The sequence below is a fragment of the Colobus angolensis genome, unplaced genomic scaffold (genome assembly GCF_000951035.1).
Source record: "Colobus angolensis palliatus isolate OR3802 unplaced genomic scaffold, Cang.pa_1.0 Scaffold20, whole genome shotgun sequence".
Lineage (NCBI taxonomy): Eukaryota > Metazoa > Chordata > Mammalia > Primates > Cercopithecidae > Colobus > Colobus angolensis.
The window spans coordinates 15,276,711-15,293,819 of NW_012115155.1; the positions used below are offsets into that span (position 1 = coordinate 15,276,711).

The 17,109-nt window shown below is 33.5% G+C and overlaps 1 protein-coding gene across 1 annotated transcript in view; it reads right to left on the reverse strand.

Moving 5' to 3' along the window:
* LOC105511570 (inactive dipeptidyl peptidase 10) overlaps positions 1-17,109 on the reverse strand; it is a 186,989-nt gene that overhangs the window by 50,350 nt on the left and 119,530 nt on the right. The window contains exons 10-13 of the mRNA XM_011941728.1: positions 7,569-7,660; positions 7,043-7,090; positions 3,839-3,960; positions 2,423-2,470 (exon numbers count right to left, since the gene is read on the reverse strand). Coding sequence (XP_011797118.1) covers positions 2,423-2,470; positions 3,839-3,960; positions 7,043-7,090; positions 7,569-7,660 — 310 coding nt within the window. The remainder of the gene's footprint in view (positions 1-2,422; positions 2,471-3,838; positions 3,961-7,042; positions 7,091-7,568; positions 7,661-17,109) is intronic.

Below are 17,109 nucleotides of genomic sequence, written 5' to 3' on the forward strand. Positions count from 1 at the left end.
ACTATTATTCTTAAAAAAAAAAGAAAAAAGAAAAGAAGAAAAAAGAATTAAGTCTTGACTATTATTCTTAATATGTTATAATTAACACTACTACCACATTCTATCTTTATTAGTAATACAAATGTTTACTGTTATTAATTTGTTAGGAAAAATTACATGGCAGTAGTTTCTTCTGCATTTCTTTGATAACTAGTGGGTTTAAAGATTTTCCATGCTTCTTAAATATGTTCCTTCTTCTTTTTTAAAAATTTCTCCCCATGCATTATTCTACTTCATGTGGCCCCAAAATGAGTTATGACTTATTTTTGGTATATTTGCTTTCATTAACCCAAAGATTTACTTGCAATTGACTATAAATTTTATCTCCCTAAGTAATTATCCTTTGAAAAGAAAATTAAGCACTTGACCATTATTTGTAGCCTTTTTTTTGTTTTTGTTGACCTTGAGACAATCATGATTGGCTTCTGAACAGGAAAACAATGTGGTTTCCCTTAGACAGAAATGTTATGTAATTTGAAGCTGAAGTTATTAGAAAAGACATTGCCTTGTAACAATAGGATAAAATTAAATTAAAATCAGATTGGAAAAAATTTTTAATCATCCTTTGTTAAAGGCAGAATATACAGTGTAACACAAATAGTTATTGATTAAGTGTGTCCTATATGTCATGAATATTACTCATTTTCACTGCAAACACATTTGTTTATTTGCCTTGGAGGACACTGATTCTATGAGATGCTAACACACCATCTTGGATCCCACAAAAAGCATGTGATAGACTTATTTTATACACCGATTGTTCTATCTATGAGATTCAACCTTCTTTCCATTTTATCAACCATACTGTCTATGATCATTATTGTTGCTGTTAGAGCTAATATTGAATAGATTTGATTTGCTTAACATAAACTCTTTAAGATTTACACTGAAAATGGAAATAATGAAATAAATAGAAACTAAAATGTGTGCTAAACCATCTTCCAGCCACACAAAAACCCAACACAAATTTAGAAATTTCTTGTTGTCTAGTGCTTGCACTAAGTGTCCATATGACATTATTTGAAGAATATAATTGGTCTTGATCTGTTTTCTCAAAATGATATTTGTCATTCAAACTTATACTTTTTTACCTGTATATCTTCTAAGTTAAGGCACCTAACTGACTCCTACTTAAATAAGAATATGCAATGCAAGAGGCAAAAGCACAATAGAAAAAGTAGCTATTATATTGTAGTGAATTACAAACCCTATTCTCGAGTCAGACTGTCTCATTTGATTCATGGTTCTGCCATTTATTAGTATGACTCTGGCCAAGTTATTAATCCTTAACCTCTTTGAGACTAATTTTTCTCACCTGTAAAAAGGGGTAATCAAATTACCTATCTCAGAGGTGTTCTGAAGTTTAAATGAGTCAATAAATATGAGCCATTATCAGATTATAGTAGCTTATGTGAAATAATAACAGAATAGAAGCACTGATTAAATAAAACTTAAAAAATGAAAGAAGGATACAAACATGGAAGAAAGGAAAGAGAAAGGAAGAAAGGATGAAGTCTGGTTATTCATTTTTAAGATAAGCCCAACCATGCATTTATTTATCTCCTTTACTGTAAGTTCTTGAACACGAGACCCTTTCAGTGGACCCTCAGACTCTGTCACATTGCTTGACAAAAGTAGGTGATCACTTAACAAATATACAAATGAATAAATGAATAAATGAAAATGTGCATATATAAAACTAGAAGAACCTGGATATCTGGAACAAACAGGATAGAAAATATATAAAATATTTTTCATAATTTTCCAAAATGTCTTCAAAAGATTATTCTGGAGGAACAACTTAGGTGAGGTCCAGGCAAGAATGAACCAGAACATTAAGAGGCCAGTAAGCTAAAATGTACCTGTTTCATCAATAACTCTATTTGATTTAGGTAGTAGATATCCTATTTTGGGCATATAAGATTCACCTCCCCCCTGTAACATGGCTCACATCACTTGCTTTACTGCCTTTCTTACATACATAAGGAAGGTCAAGTTGATTGTATACACACAGCTTTCCTCATGCTGGGGATTTTTTGAGGATGGATTTATAGAGTATATGACTCAGAATAGATAATACAATGTCTAAGACTATGCCAACCGCCAACCGTAACTATTCTTTTTTTTTTTTTTGAGACGGAGTCTTGCTCTGTCGCCCAGCCTGGAGTGCAGTGGCCGGATCTCAGCTCACTGCAGGCTCCGCCTCCCAGGTTTACGCCATTCTCCTGCCTCAGCCTCGGTTTCACAGTGTTAGCCAGGATGGTCTCGATCTCCTGACCTCGTGATCCGCCCGTCTCGGCCTCCCAAAGTGCTGGGATTACAGGCTTGAGCCACCGCGCCCGGCCTACCGTAACTATTCTTAATTGTCTTCTTGTGTACTCACTTGCTGGGTTGTCCGTACTATGTAGGCTGACCACTGGGACCCTTGGACCTGGAATTTAAAAATATGTGTATAAATATTTTTAAAGACGTCTAAGTAATAATCATTAGAAAGTTTACATAATAGTTTTTTTCCCGCAAATGGAAGCATTTCGTGGTTAAAACATAACAAAACAGAAACCAGATAACTAGTTTTCATTCCTATTTATAAGCATTATATTCAGAAGGGTAAGAATATATAAGGAGGAAACTATTTGCAGAGATTGTGTTAAGATTCTCTCTTCCCCCACATGATCTATATTTCTATGTTTTTAGCCAATTCTACATGATTTCTCTTTATCTCTAGTCTTTTATAGACTAGTCACTGATGTTCAGAAAGCTAATCCACGACCCTTTCACCCCTCATCCACTGATTCAAGATCAAATTCTATTTGCCACTCAGCCAAAAAAGAAAGAATGTATGCATATTTGAAATAGTTCATCCACAAGAAAAGTTTAAAAATTGGGTAGTAATTTTATATTAATTTAAAAATATGTTAACCATAATCTCTATAAGTATCCAAATTCTTAAAATATACTAGCTAATTTGTTACTGTAAAAAGTTATCTTGAAACTTCACTTTTCTAAGGAATCCCATCTAAAACTAATTTTTTTTCCTGATGTCATTAAACAAGAACCACTTTTTTGATTATTTCATTTCATATATCAAGAGAAAAACAATGTTAAAAAGTAAGTCTTGGTATATATCTCATTGTGTCTTAAAAAAGGACAACTGAATGTATCAGCTGCAGTAGTAGCACTCAACTCCTCATATTATAAGAGGACACATGAGTTCCATTTAATCTCTGGAAAATATAGTATCATATTAAACGGAAAATGATTTCTATGAATATATTGCAGAAATACTGTATAAACATGTAAGACTATGCATATTGTTACAAGATAGAAAGGGTGATAATGGTGAATATAATTGCTCAGAATTGAAGAACACTGAAGCAGGGGAATTCAATTTCCATAGGTCCTAAATTTCCATAGATCCTAAATCTCTTAACAACCAAGGCATTATTTTAACAAGAAGACTAGACTATTACTTTTCCTAAAGACTAGGTAGATTAGTTTATGATTGTGGCATGGCTTTGCTGATATAAATATATTTATTCACCTTTTAGAGTTGCTCATGTTCAAATAGCACTTATTAATTATGTGTGCATGTTTATTGACTTAGTCTCAGTTTTTATTTCTATATGAAATACGTAAAAAATTGTATCTCAGTAAATGTATATATAATGTATATCCTATTAACAAAAATTTACAAATTAACATTATGAAATCATCTAGAGTAATAATTGCCGATATCAACAGATATTGATCAAACACAATGAATAAAATATATTATATCAGAATTTATGTATTATCTTACCTTCACAGAATAATAAGAAATGTTGATTCATGGGACTAAAACTGGCATCAAAATATGTACATTGTTCTTTCATGAAATTACATGAAATGCATTGGCGATTCAATAATCCTTCAGTAGAAGCACTGGAGAAAGAAAAAGGAAGTTATTATAGAAATGCTACTATTCTAGGCACTTGAATGTGTGGTGTTCATATTTAAATATAATATAAACAGGGGAGTTACATCGGTACTTGCATAGAGGTTCATTGTAAACTATGAATAACCATATACATAAAAAGTCAACTTCCATTAGTAATGTTAAAACATACACATTTTTCTTAATCTATTAAAATTAAAAGTATGTATTCTTTTATGTATGTAATATGTATGCTTGTATGTATGGCTATAAACAAAGAACTGATTTCAATGGAACTCAAAATAACTTATTGTTTTTTGCATTTTAAATAGATATTTCTGTGTAAAGTCTTAAAAGGAATTTCCCACAGATATTATTCAATATTTAATACATACTCATTGAAAGAAGGAATAAACATTTCCACAAATCAAACAAAACATCAAGCTCATGATTTTCTAAATTAAACATTCTAAACATTAGAATTTGGTATCAGTGCCAAATTTTCCCCATCATTTACTTGCAGAAAAATTACTGATTTTAAAAAAAGTTGTATTTGTATTATAACATATATAACACTAACAACAATACACACTTTGACATAATGAGGTGGTAAAAAGAAGAGTCATCACTATCTTTATTTTACAGTAATGGTGCTTGAGGTTATAGGAGTTGAAAAATTAATACAAGATTAAATTTCATTTATCGAATTGTTTATTTAATAAATAAGTCTGAATGCAAAATTTGGTAGGTCATTGGATGAAAACACTGTTGACAATATCTTTAAAAAACTTGATCAGACAAAAAGTCTCAATTTCATTTTGGAATGAAACATGATTTTTGGATACATATTTACAAATGAAAAATATTCACGTTGGTTTTGATGTGTAATACGCTATAGGTATGGGGATTGGAATAGGGGTGTTAAGGCAGATACAAGAAACAGTTCACAAAATCACGATTCCATATTTGAAACACTATGAGATGATTATAATCCAAAATTTTCTTATAATAGTCAAAACAACATATACTAAGCACAAATCATATTAGTTTCACTCATGATAACTTATAAAATATTCACAATTTTTTTTTACTTTATAAAATTTGGGTTAAATCTGTATAACATAAAATTTGCCATTTTAAGCATTTCTAAGTGCACAGTTCAGTTTCATTAATTACATTCACAAAATCTTACAATTTTCACCACAGAAAAGCTTAGAAATTACCCTAGTTGCACACAACTATTCAGTGACATGATAAGATTTAAAACCTTTTTCTCTCTACTCTTCCATAAAGCTTTTAGATCCAAGTTCCCTGGAGATTTATGTGGTATTTTCTCATTATTTAGATTATGAGATTGCTGAAATAGCGAGATGCAAATTTTGAGACAAAGAAAGTAACAATGACTATGGTAGCAGTCCTACTCTTGCATGGGTGCCTAGTGCCATTTATTAAGTCAACCAATGATCATTTTTATGGCCTGGGCAAGACATTGATTGCATTTTCTGGGTCAAACACTAACATTATCTTACAGTCAAGCCAACCGGCATTTGATGAGCTATTTAAGGGAAAATTTATTGGTACTACATTTTCTTTATTTCACAAAGAACGACTGTGTTATAAAGACTGTGTTCTTTATAACACAGTCGACTACACTAGTACATGTCAGAGATATATTGACTGTTCTGCCTCAGTCACTAGAGAGATAAGACAAGCACACAAATCTAAGAAGCCATTATGAATCAAATCACATTTTAGACTAATAATGGGAAGAAAGATTGAAGCAGTTCCATTTGCTAAACTTGACCAAGTCTAATCTGATGCTGTCATTTTTCTTTGAGTTTTAAAAAATAGGAGTTTTATAAGATATAAAGTATTTCCACCTCTCTAAGTTATAGTTTATGGCTACCGATATAAATCATAACGTATGTTTCAAGAAAGATAAGCTTCAGGTCACCAAAAGAAAAAGTGACCAGTACTTTGATCAAGATCCCTAATCCAAAATTCAAATCACTATCTCTATATAAATAGCTTTGCTTCCTAGAAGTCAGAATTAAGAACATGGGTTCCAGGAGGTCCAAGGGAATAAACTAAGAATATAAAAATGATATATTAAGAAAGGCGATTACAAGGACAAGGTTACTTCTGATGAAAGCTAATTGTGTACAAATAAGAGTGTGGGGGGTGATGTAGAGGAAGTTGGGGGACTTTAAACATGCATTTTTACTCTCAAAGGAAAGTCCATGCTACTCGGTAAGAATTAGCGGTGACACTTCTTCAAACATGATGAATTTCCCCTGAGAATATGTCATGGCAGTTTTGACACTTTAAAAATGGATCTGTGAAATGAAAATTAGAACATATATATAAAGTCTAGAATTAATAGGCTGCTTGCCAGTCAAAAATAAAAGCCATTCTTGTAAGATCCTGGTGAAAGCTTTCTGAGTGAGGAGACATTTTAATACCAAATAGGTGTGAGCTTAAGCCTCTTTCTGAGTATAGTTTTGCGTTTGGGAACATTGAACAGACGTAATTATTTTCCCATGTATTGCTTTATTTTAGCAAGCAATGAGCATTCGTTATTTAAATAAGGATGCCTCCTCCTGAAACAATCTCACCGAGTTTTATGAACGACAAGACAAAGGGGGAAAGCTTCCTGCTTGATACAGTAGGCTAACTGTTCCCAACAACATCATACTCTACAAGAATAAATTTCACCTGTGCCACATTAATGTACTGAAAATTTAAAAGGAGACTTAGCAGGAGATGAAGGCACAAGGGAAAATATGTAAATGTCTCTGATGTGGAGAGTTGAGAGAAACAAGCCACAAAAGAAAGATACCAAGAAACTGCAAAAGCAGGTGAAGAAAAGAATAAGGAGAGAGCAGAGCAGGAAGGGAGAAAGCAGGCCGCATTGTCTCCAGTCCTGCCAAGGAAGAGACTGGTGCAAGAGTGTGAAGCTTTGTCATGCAAAGTTGGCTCTCCCTAGCCATGTTGAAAAAGACATTTTGACTTTTTCCTTCCCTTCCTTATGCTACATAGGTAGCCATTCAGAAGCTAGTCTGTGTAAGGAGATCCTTGCATACTGCTTACCTGTACAGCTGCCTTCCTCTGGGAGAAGATTCAGTGCTCAGAAAGTAACTGTCCAGGAACGAAAACAACACAAGCATTAGACACAGATCTATTCTTTGTGATCTGTGAATTTTGTCACATTGTCACATTGAATCTTGAATTCACATTGAATCTTCACCTGAATGTTCACATTAAATCTTCACTTGAATTTTTAAAACTGTCAAAATACAAACAGGAGTTGTTTTGCTATTCAAACACAGGGCTTTGATCAATCTAGGAAACATAATTTTTCCCCTGATAAAATCGTCCTTTTTCATAATCTTTCCGAGTCACTGTGTGTGTGTGTGCGTGCACGCACACACGCGTACATGCCTCTGTGTAAGATGTCCCTGTGTGAAGTGTGGAAGAGATCTTTAAAGAAAGGTTATTCTTTCCATGGCTGGCTTGTTTTGACTAGGACTATGGTAAGCAAAACATAATTCTAGTAGAAAAGATGGCATTTGACAACCCTGACTTGCAGCCTGATTAGAGAACTGAAAACGCTCACATTTTTTGAGTAGTTTCATCGTATGCCAAGATCTTTATCACCTCCCAGTTTCCTGATGTCAGATGCCGCACGGTAATTTGCTCACTTTTACTCTGCAAAGAAATAAAAAATATTGATTTTTCTTTTATTTAAACAGCATCTCTCTGCTAAACACGAATGTACCAACTGCTCGTGACACTTTGAATTCTTTAATCCTCAGTTAACATTCAGTTTTCTGTTCCTTAGCTCAAGAATGAACTTGCGTTCCTGTAAACACAGACCAAGGCATGTAGCTTAGTGCTTTTATTTGAACTACAGGAAAGTCATTCAGAAAACTCCTCCAGGTGAGGGTGAATCAAGTATACCATGTTGATGGCAGCATTTGATATCAAGGTAGGACTTTAATCATTCTCATCTAGATGACTGGCAGCTCTACAGTTAGTTTTTTAATAAAAACATTTTAAAACAAAATTTACTCCAATAAAGACTCAGGTTTGTATTCATTTTAACCTTTGCAGTATGAACATTGTTATAAGATTTGCCATTTAATGCAATAATTTTTTTTCCAAGATGAATTCATGTTGATGAAGGTAATTAGTTAAATCAATGCTTCCAAATGTTTATAGGACTAACATTTTAATATGTAGAAAACAGGTAGTAGTATTGTCTAAAAAATATATATTGCTTGACTCAAAAAGTATTCTTAGAAATACCATAATTCTATAAATTACCTTAGGCAGTATGGCCATTTTCACAATATTGATTCTTCCTAACCATGAGCATGGTATGTTCTTCCATTTATTTGTGTCCTCATTTATTTCACTGAGCAGTGGTTTGTAGTTCTCCTTGAGGAGGTCCTTCACATCCCTTGAAAGTTGGATTCCTAGGTATTTTATTCTCTTTGAAGCTATTGTGAATGGGAGTTCATTCACGATTTGGCTCTCTGTTTGTCTGTTACTTGTGATTTTTGCACATTGATTTTGTATCCTGAGACTTTGCTGAAGTTGCTTATCAGCTTGAGGAGATTTTGGGTTGAGACAATGGGGTTTTCTAAATATACAATCATGTCATCTGCAAACAGGGACAATAGCTACCAATGACTTTCTTCACAGAATTGGAAAAAACTGCTTTAAAGTTCATATGGAACCAAAAAAGAGCCCGCATTGCAAAAAGAATCCTAAGTCAAAAGAACAAAGCTGGAGGCATCACACTACCTGACTTCAAACTATACTACAAGGCTACAGTAACCAAAACAGCATGGTACTGGTACCAAAACAGAGATATAGACCAATGGAACAGAACAGAGTCCTCAGAAATAATACCACACATCTACAGCCATCTGATCTTTGACAAACCTGACAAAAACAAGAAATGGGGAAAGGATTCCCTAGTTAATAAATGGTGCTGGGAAAATTGGCTAGCCATAAGTAGAAAGCTGAAACTGGATCCTTTCCTTACTCCTTATACAAAAATTAATTCAAGATGGATTAGAGACTTAAATGTTAGACCTAATACCATAAAAACCCTAGAAGAAAACCTAGGTAATGCCATTCAGGACATAGGCATGGGCAAGGACTTCATGTCTAAAACACCAAAAGCAACAGCAACAAAAGCCAAAATTGACAAATGGGATCTAATTAAACTAAAGAACTTCTGCACAGCAAAAGAAACTACCATCAGAGTGAACAGGCAACCTACAGAATGGGAGAACATTTATGCAATCTACTCATCTGACAAAGGGCTAATATCCAGAACCTACAAAGAACTCAATCAAATTTACAAGAAGAAATCAGACAACCCCATCAAAAAATCGGCAAAGGATATGAACAGACATTTCTCAAAAGAAGACATTCATACAGACAACAGACACATGAAAAAATGCTCATCACCACAGGCGATGAGAGAAATGCAAATCAAAACCACAATGAGATACTATCTCGCACCAGTTAGAATGGCAATCATTAAAAAGGCAGAAACAACAAGTGCTGGAGAGGATGGGGAGAAATAGGAACACTTTTACACTGTTGGTGGGATTGTAAACTAGTTCAACCATTGTGCAAAACAGTATGGCAATTCCCCAAGGATCTAGAACTAGAAATACCATATGACCCAGCCATCCCATTACTGGGTATATACCCAAAGGATTATAAATCATGCTGCTCTAAAGACACATGCACACGTATGTTTATTGCGGCACTATTCACAATAGCAAAGACTTGGAATCAACCCAAATGTCCATCTGTGACAGACTGGATTAAGAAAATGTGGCACATATACACCATGGAATACTATGCAGTCATAAAAAAGGATGAGTTCATGTCCTTTTTAGGGACATGGATGCAGCTGGAAATCATCATTCTCAGCAAACTATTGCAAGAACAGAAAACCAAACACCACATGTTCTCACTCATAGGTGGGAATTGAACAATGAGATCACTTGGACAAGGGAAGGGTAACATCACACACCGGGGCCTATTGTGGGGAGGGGGGAGGAGGGAGGGATGGCATTGGGAGTTATATGTGATGTAAGTGATGAGTTGATGGGTGCTGATGAGTTGATGGGAACATGGCACATGTATACATATGTAACAAACCTGCACGTTATGCACATGTACCCTAGAACAAAGTATAATTAAAAAAAAAAAAAGAAATACTATCATTCTATTCCTTAATCATTTTACATAGAGAACACTGATTAGAATGGATTAGAAAGATTTGGAGCTAACCCAAATGCCCATCAATGATAGACTGGAGAAAGAAAATGTGGCACATATGCACCATGGAATACTATACAGCTGTAAAAAAGGATGAGTTCATGTCCTTTGCAGGGACATGGATGAAGCTGGAAACCATCTTTCTCGGCAAACTAACACAAGAACAGAAAACCAAACACTGTATATTCTCACTCATAAGTGGGAGCTGAACAATGAGAACACATGGACATAGGGAGGGGAATATCACACACCAGGGCCTGTCAGGGGATGGGGGGCAAGGGGAGAGATAGCATTAGGAGAAATACCTAATGTAGATGATGGGTTGATGGGTGCAGCAAACCACCATAGCACGTGTATACTTATGTAACTAACCTGCACCTTCTGCACATGTACCCCAGAACTTAAAGTATAAACAAACAAACAAAGCACAAAACTATTATCTCTGGTTTTGTGTATACTCAAGTTACTTCATTCTGATTCCTTATCTCAGTGCTGATTTTAAAGGGACTGTTACTACTGTTCCATTATCAACTATGCTACATTAATGAACCTTTTGGCAAGTGCCTTTCTCACCTAAAAGAAGTTCCCTTTATTCCCAAATTTCTAAGGTTTTTGAATACTGATTTTTTTGAATTTTGAATTTTTGAATACTGAATTTGTTGATTTTGTTGGATCCTATGTCTGCATCTATTAAGGTGATTATAATTTTCTCGTGAAGATTTAAATGCAGTTAATTATCTTATATATTTTTGAAATTTTAAGCAAGCTTTGCATTCCTGTGTGAAAAATGAGTTAATTTTTTAAATGCATTAAATAAGTCAACTTGTCAATAATTGGTTCATTATTTTTAAACTCTCTTATACTGTCCTTTCTCATATTGTCTTAATTTGGTTTTGGTTACAAGATGATACCCATGTCATAAATTGTACTAAAGATATGCCATCTTTTTTCATTTTCAAAATAACATAAAATTGGAAGTGCATATTTTTAGAATATCTGGTTAAATTCAGTTTTAAAAACAACCTTTCCCTGATGTGAAAAATTTTACAACACTGATTCCATTTTCTTAACACTATGGAGGATTTTGATTGTTTCTTAAATCTGATTTTTGATTTTTTTTTCTGGATTGCATCCTAGATTTCAAGTTTATCAACGTAAAGTTATTCATAGTATTCTTTTAATGTTTTTAAAATTTGTAATTTTGTCCCTTTCCATTATTTATACTTTGGAGCTGTCCAAGTTATTATTACCCTTGATAGCTATTATAGATTTAATTACTTTTTCCAAAAAACTTGTTTTATCACACCGCTTTATTTCATGTTTGCTTACTAGCTTAATAAGTGCTACTCTTTCATTTGTTTGTTTGTTTGTTTGTTTGAGATTGAGTTTCGCTCTTGTTGCCCAGGCTGGAGTGCAATGGTGCGATCTTGGCACACAGCCACCTCCGCTTCCCAGCTTCAAGCCATTCTCCTGCCTCAGCCTCTTTAGTAGCTGGGATTACAGGCATGTACCGCCATGCCCGGCTAATTTTGTATTTTTAGTAGAGATGAGGTTTCTCCATGTTTGTCAGGCTAGTCTCGAACTCCCAACCTCAGGTGATCTGCCCACCTCAGCCTCCTAAAGTGCTGGGATTATAGGCATGAGCCACTGCGCCCAGCCTACTCTTTCATTTCTAATTTGCTTTCTTTTACATTTCAATTTATTCTCTTCTTTTTCTAAATTCTGACATTGGATATATACATAATTTCATGTATGCATATAACATTATTGCATATATTAAAAATTATTGTTTATATGTACCACGTATTTTGGTATATGTAGTATTTTCATTTAGTTCTAAGTATTTGCTGATTTCTTCTTGAAACTATGAATAGAAATTATAGTTTGTTTCTAAATGTCTGACCTTTTAAATGTTATAATTTGTGCAATTCAATTGCATTGTCTTCAGAGAGTGTAATCTGTCAGCTGAGTAACACTTTCAATGCATTTTTGGTAAAAATAAATTCAGAATTAGGTTCATATGGGACAGTTTTATTATAACATCTATTTTCCCATACAACTGAAAGTGTAAACTAAAAAGGCATTCTATAGCTTACTACACATGTGTACTAACAGAATCTTCCTTTGAAAAATTTTCTGATTGGTGTGTATTTGCATTTCAATATCTGCCTAAGTAGTCTATTTTATGTTCTTAGTGGAAGTTCTCTAGACATCCAGCTGTTTTAGGTCAACAGCAAGCCTGTGACTTCTTTGTATCACCTTCTTTGTATGCTATCTGATGTACCACTGTGATTTACAAGTATTTGTTGACTAACGATGTAAGTGCCAAGACACTTACATTACATACATTGTGAGATATGAGACCTGCACAACCCAAAGGCTGGCACAGAGTCCTAAAGTCATACATTTTATTGCCAAGTTCCCACAGAAAAATAACTCAGTGGATAGCTCCTCTTTCTTACTCATTTCCAGGCTCTGCTTTGAATGAGCCAAGGACGGGATACTAAAATTTCAAGGTTTTAGTGCATCTTTGATGCCAATTTCAAGATAAAAAAAAAATCTCAAAACATTTAAAAAGTGAAGAAACTTTGCTCAATATTTGAAAACATCTGGAGAAACTTTTGGCCCACAGATTTCTAGGTTAATTATTTTCTGTTTTTCAAGATACTTTGGTGTGTGTGTGGGGGTGTGTGTGTGTGTGTGTGTGTATGTGTGTTTTAAAGACAAATGAAATGTAACATTAAAATTGCCATGAGTAAAAACTCAATGCTTTGAAAAATGTTTGAACAGAATATAAAAAAATAAAACTATACACTATTTACTTCAATGATACTTTTAGTTCAACATATTATACTTTCAAGTGTAGGACCAAAAGATCCCTTGTCGGAAGCCATAATAACAACCCTACAACCTTTTGATTTATTTTAAACAGCTGTAATTGCCTTGCTTGCTTTTTACCTATCAGGGCAAATATGGTATGGGGAATAGGTTGAACCGCCATTTTGCATATAATAGCAAAGATTTACTTTCTAATAACCTATATAAGAATTTCACAGCAGGGGCCACATTAATTTTGATCTGGTTAATAATCTTAATACCAATCAGAATATGGTAGGTGACTGAGCGACAGTTAAAAAATAAATATCAAGGGATTTGAGCAGGTTTCACAAAGGGATGTTTGTACTTCAGTTAGGTTTTCAAGCACCTTCAGCAGAAATACAATCACAGGAAATGTCACTTAACAAAGCAGGAAAGAACAGCAGTTTTTACTCTACAGTAACATTTGTTTCTTTCTGTGCATCCATAATCTCTGCAGTATTAACTTGATAGACTAGAAATACTGCATATAAATATAAAACTGTAGTGAACTTTTGATAAAGGCAATATGATAATGTATTTAAAATTGAACTAATATTTCATCTTTAATTTCAGACTAAAAAGCAGCAAACCTTGTGAGTACACTCATTCTTAAAAGAGGGCTGGAAATTTGGAATAGAGTTTTTATTTGGAACATTAGACATCAGACAAGTGCCCTTGAATTCACAGAGATTTTATCCTGCTCAAGGAAGTTAAATATTAGTTTCATAGTTCTATTTACAAATTAGAAACACATTGGGTATCAATACAAGTTTAACGGTGCATGTGCTTTTTACCTAATTACACCTTATTCATTCAAATTTATTATATTAAATTTTAACTTTTATAGCTTCTAAATAAGGGAAATGTTGTAGTGCTTAAAAATAGCATGCTTTAATTTGCCATCTATTCACCACATGAGATGAGCTAATTGTTTTCAGACAATGTCCTAATCAGATACAGCAATGAAAGTTAATGCAAAAATTTTACTGGGTTGATTAGGTGATAAAATTGTGGATTGGGGGCATACTATTTTCCACAGTATTTGCAGTGAATAATGTACTCAAAATTTTTCCAAGTGAAATCATGAGGTCTCATGGGTAAAACTTCATGTTGCTGAATAGAGAAAGTGAATGGATTCACCAACATATAATTTTTTATTTAACACGATTTTAGAAGATAACAGGGCCGTTCCTTATGCCTATGAATCTGAACGACTGAAAACTCTGCTTACTCCATATTTGAGAGAAAAAGGTGCTATATCTTTGATAAAAAACTATCTCTTTGCTGCAGCCTGAATGGCAGGATGTAGAATGTTACAGTTCCTGAGATGAGAATTCAGAAGTTTGAAGTCAACATAACAAATATTTTTCAGGGAGTGAAGGGGCGAATATCTGAAGTGATCAAAAGTTTAATGGTCTGGGGTAAAAAGTTTTGTATCAGTGTGTAACTCAGGAAGTACATAAACTGATATTAAAATGCATACTAAACACTCTCTCCAGAAGAACAATTTCAGAAAAGTCATAGTTTTTAAAAAAATTATCTTTAATAGAATATATGAAAGTGGAGAAAACACTCACAAATTTTGCTTTCATATATTCATACTGAAAGTGATCTGGAAATACATCTAGTAGGGCTTAGAAATCTTTTACTTTTGATCCAGCAATTCCGGTTTTGTTAATCAATACTAAAGAAATAATCCACAATATAAATAAGCTTTATATACAGTGACATCTATCATTACAACAAATTGCCAGTAAATTAAACACAGAACAACAAATAATGGTTATTGATGCACATCCAGTCAACTCAATATTAATATTCTAAAGAATTTTTTTTCAAAATTATTTAGCATTGTGGGAAAAGTATGCATTTAAAATTTAAATTTGATGTATCAGGATGCAATACTGTAGTTTCTATAAAATTACAATAATGTTTAAATGAAGACTGGAGGAAAACACATGCATTCTTTGCTCTTTTTATTTGTATCCTTTGGAATCATTTTAACAAGGACTGCTCTTGTAAACGAGAAAACAACAACAACAACAACAACAAAAAACACTAAAATATATGTAATGACAGTCCTCACTCTCCATAATGAAAATAGCTTGAAAGCAATAATTTTCCAGCTTGGTCTCTAATTAATGATTTTTATGTACATACTGATAATATGAGAGAGCAAATGTTTGCAAAAATTTAGTAATTTCATGTAGTAAGGTACTTCAAACAAATAAATATATTCTGAGTGAACCAGTAAGCTCTCAAACATAGGTCAGCGCCAAGTACTGCAGAGGTGATCTAGCTGACTGTTGGTGGCCAAGGCCCCAATTCTGTCATTTCTCACTTTTCAGGCATAACAATTTTAAGTAGAATTAGGTAACATGGCAAGTGAAGAAAAGGGGGTAAAAAGTCATCAATGCTGGCATGCATTACTGTTTAGGCAGTAAATTACTGTACTATTTTTTGGAGAGCCAATTTGGCATTACACATCAAAACCTAAACAAATACATACATATGGATATACTCTGCCTGTGTATCTTTTAACATCTAGAAACATAATTTTGTGGGAAGAATTATAAATAAAGTATTTATAAGGGCTTTTAACTCTAAATCATTTCTAACGTCAAAATACAGAAATAACTTTAATGATGAATAAACTTGGATCGTTTAAATACAGTACAGGCCGGGCACAGTGGCTCACGCCTGTAATCCCAGCACTTTGGGAGGCTGAAGCAGGCAGATCACCTGATGTCAGAAGTTTAAGACCAGCCTGGACAACACAGTGAAACCCACCTCTGCTAAAAATACAAAAATTAGCCAGGCATGATGGTGGGTGCCTGTAATCCCAGCTACTCGAGAGGCTAAGGCAGGAGAATCACTTGAACCAGGGAGGCAGGGTTGCAGTGAGCTGAGATCACGTCACTGCGTTCCAGCCTGGGTAATGAAGTAAGACTCTGTCTCAAAATAAATAAATAAATACACTACAGTATATCTGCTTGATGTAATGCTGAGCAGCTATTAAAATCATATTTAAGAAAAATATAAAATGTTAAATATTAGGAATACAATTAAATGTTTTAAGAAAATGCTCATTAGTTATTATTTTAATGTCATAAATCTATACTATGCTATAATTACAATCTTTAGGGGAAAATTATATATTTCTCAAGTAAAAAAGAATTTAACACATACACAATAATGGATTAAAAGTGTGAGAATGTGAGGTAATGATATTGTGGGTGATTTTATATAGTCCTTTATCAGTTTATTCAGTTTGAATTTTTCAGAATTTTATAGTTCATAATGCTTATTAAGCAGTCATAAACAAATCATGAATAGCTTTTTTGTTAGTTATTTTTAAATTGAGGCAAGGTAGTTCAAACTATTTCCTAAAATAATGTATGTGATTGTGTTTGTGTGTGTTTAAAGTTAGGTATAAATTCTATTTACCTAGCACTGACTTCTGACTCATTAGCAAAGTAGACTAATTTTAATCAATTGCCAAAATATTCATAAATAATCATGCAGTCACGTTCATTTCTCAATGAGGCAAACCACAAATTACTTGAACAGCAACCAGAATAGAAGAAAAATGTTTTCTACTTCAATGAAGGCTTTGTTATAGTCTCCATATAGAAGAGGAACAAAGTAAACACAATGTAAGAACTTTATAAAGTTTTTCTTCTGAACATTTCAGAAATACAGGAATTAGCCTACATGTTAGGTTGGTTTGACTGTAAAATAGAAGGTATTTCTTCCCCAGGCTTATAAAAAAACTCTTGGTTTGTGTGTGTATAAATATTTTAATTCCTACATGTCAACACCACAACCCTATCCAATGCCATACTTTTTAAAAGACACTATTTCTATTATTTATTTGTTGAATAATGGATACAAAAATACAGTTAGATAGAATGAGTAAGATCTAGTATTTGATAGCACAACAGGGTACCTACAGTCAAGGACAGATTGTCTTCTTTGGAGAATTACAT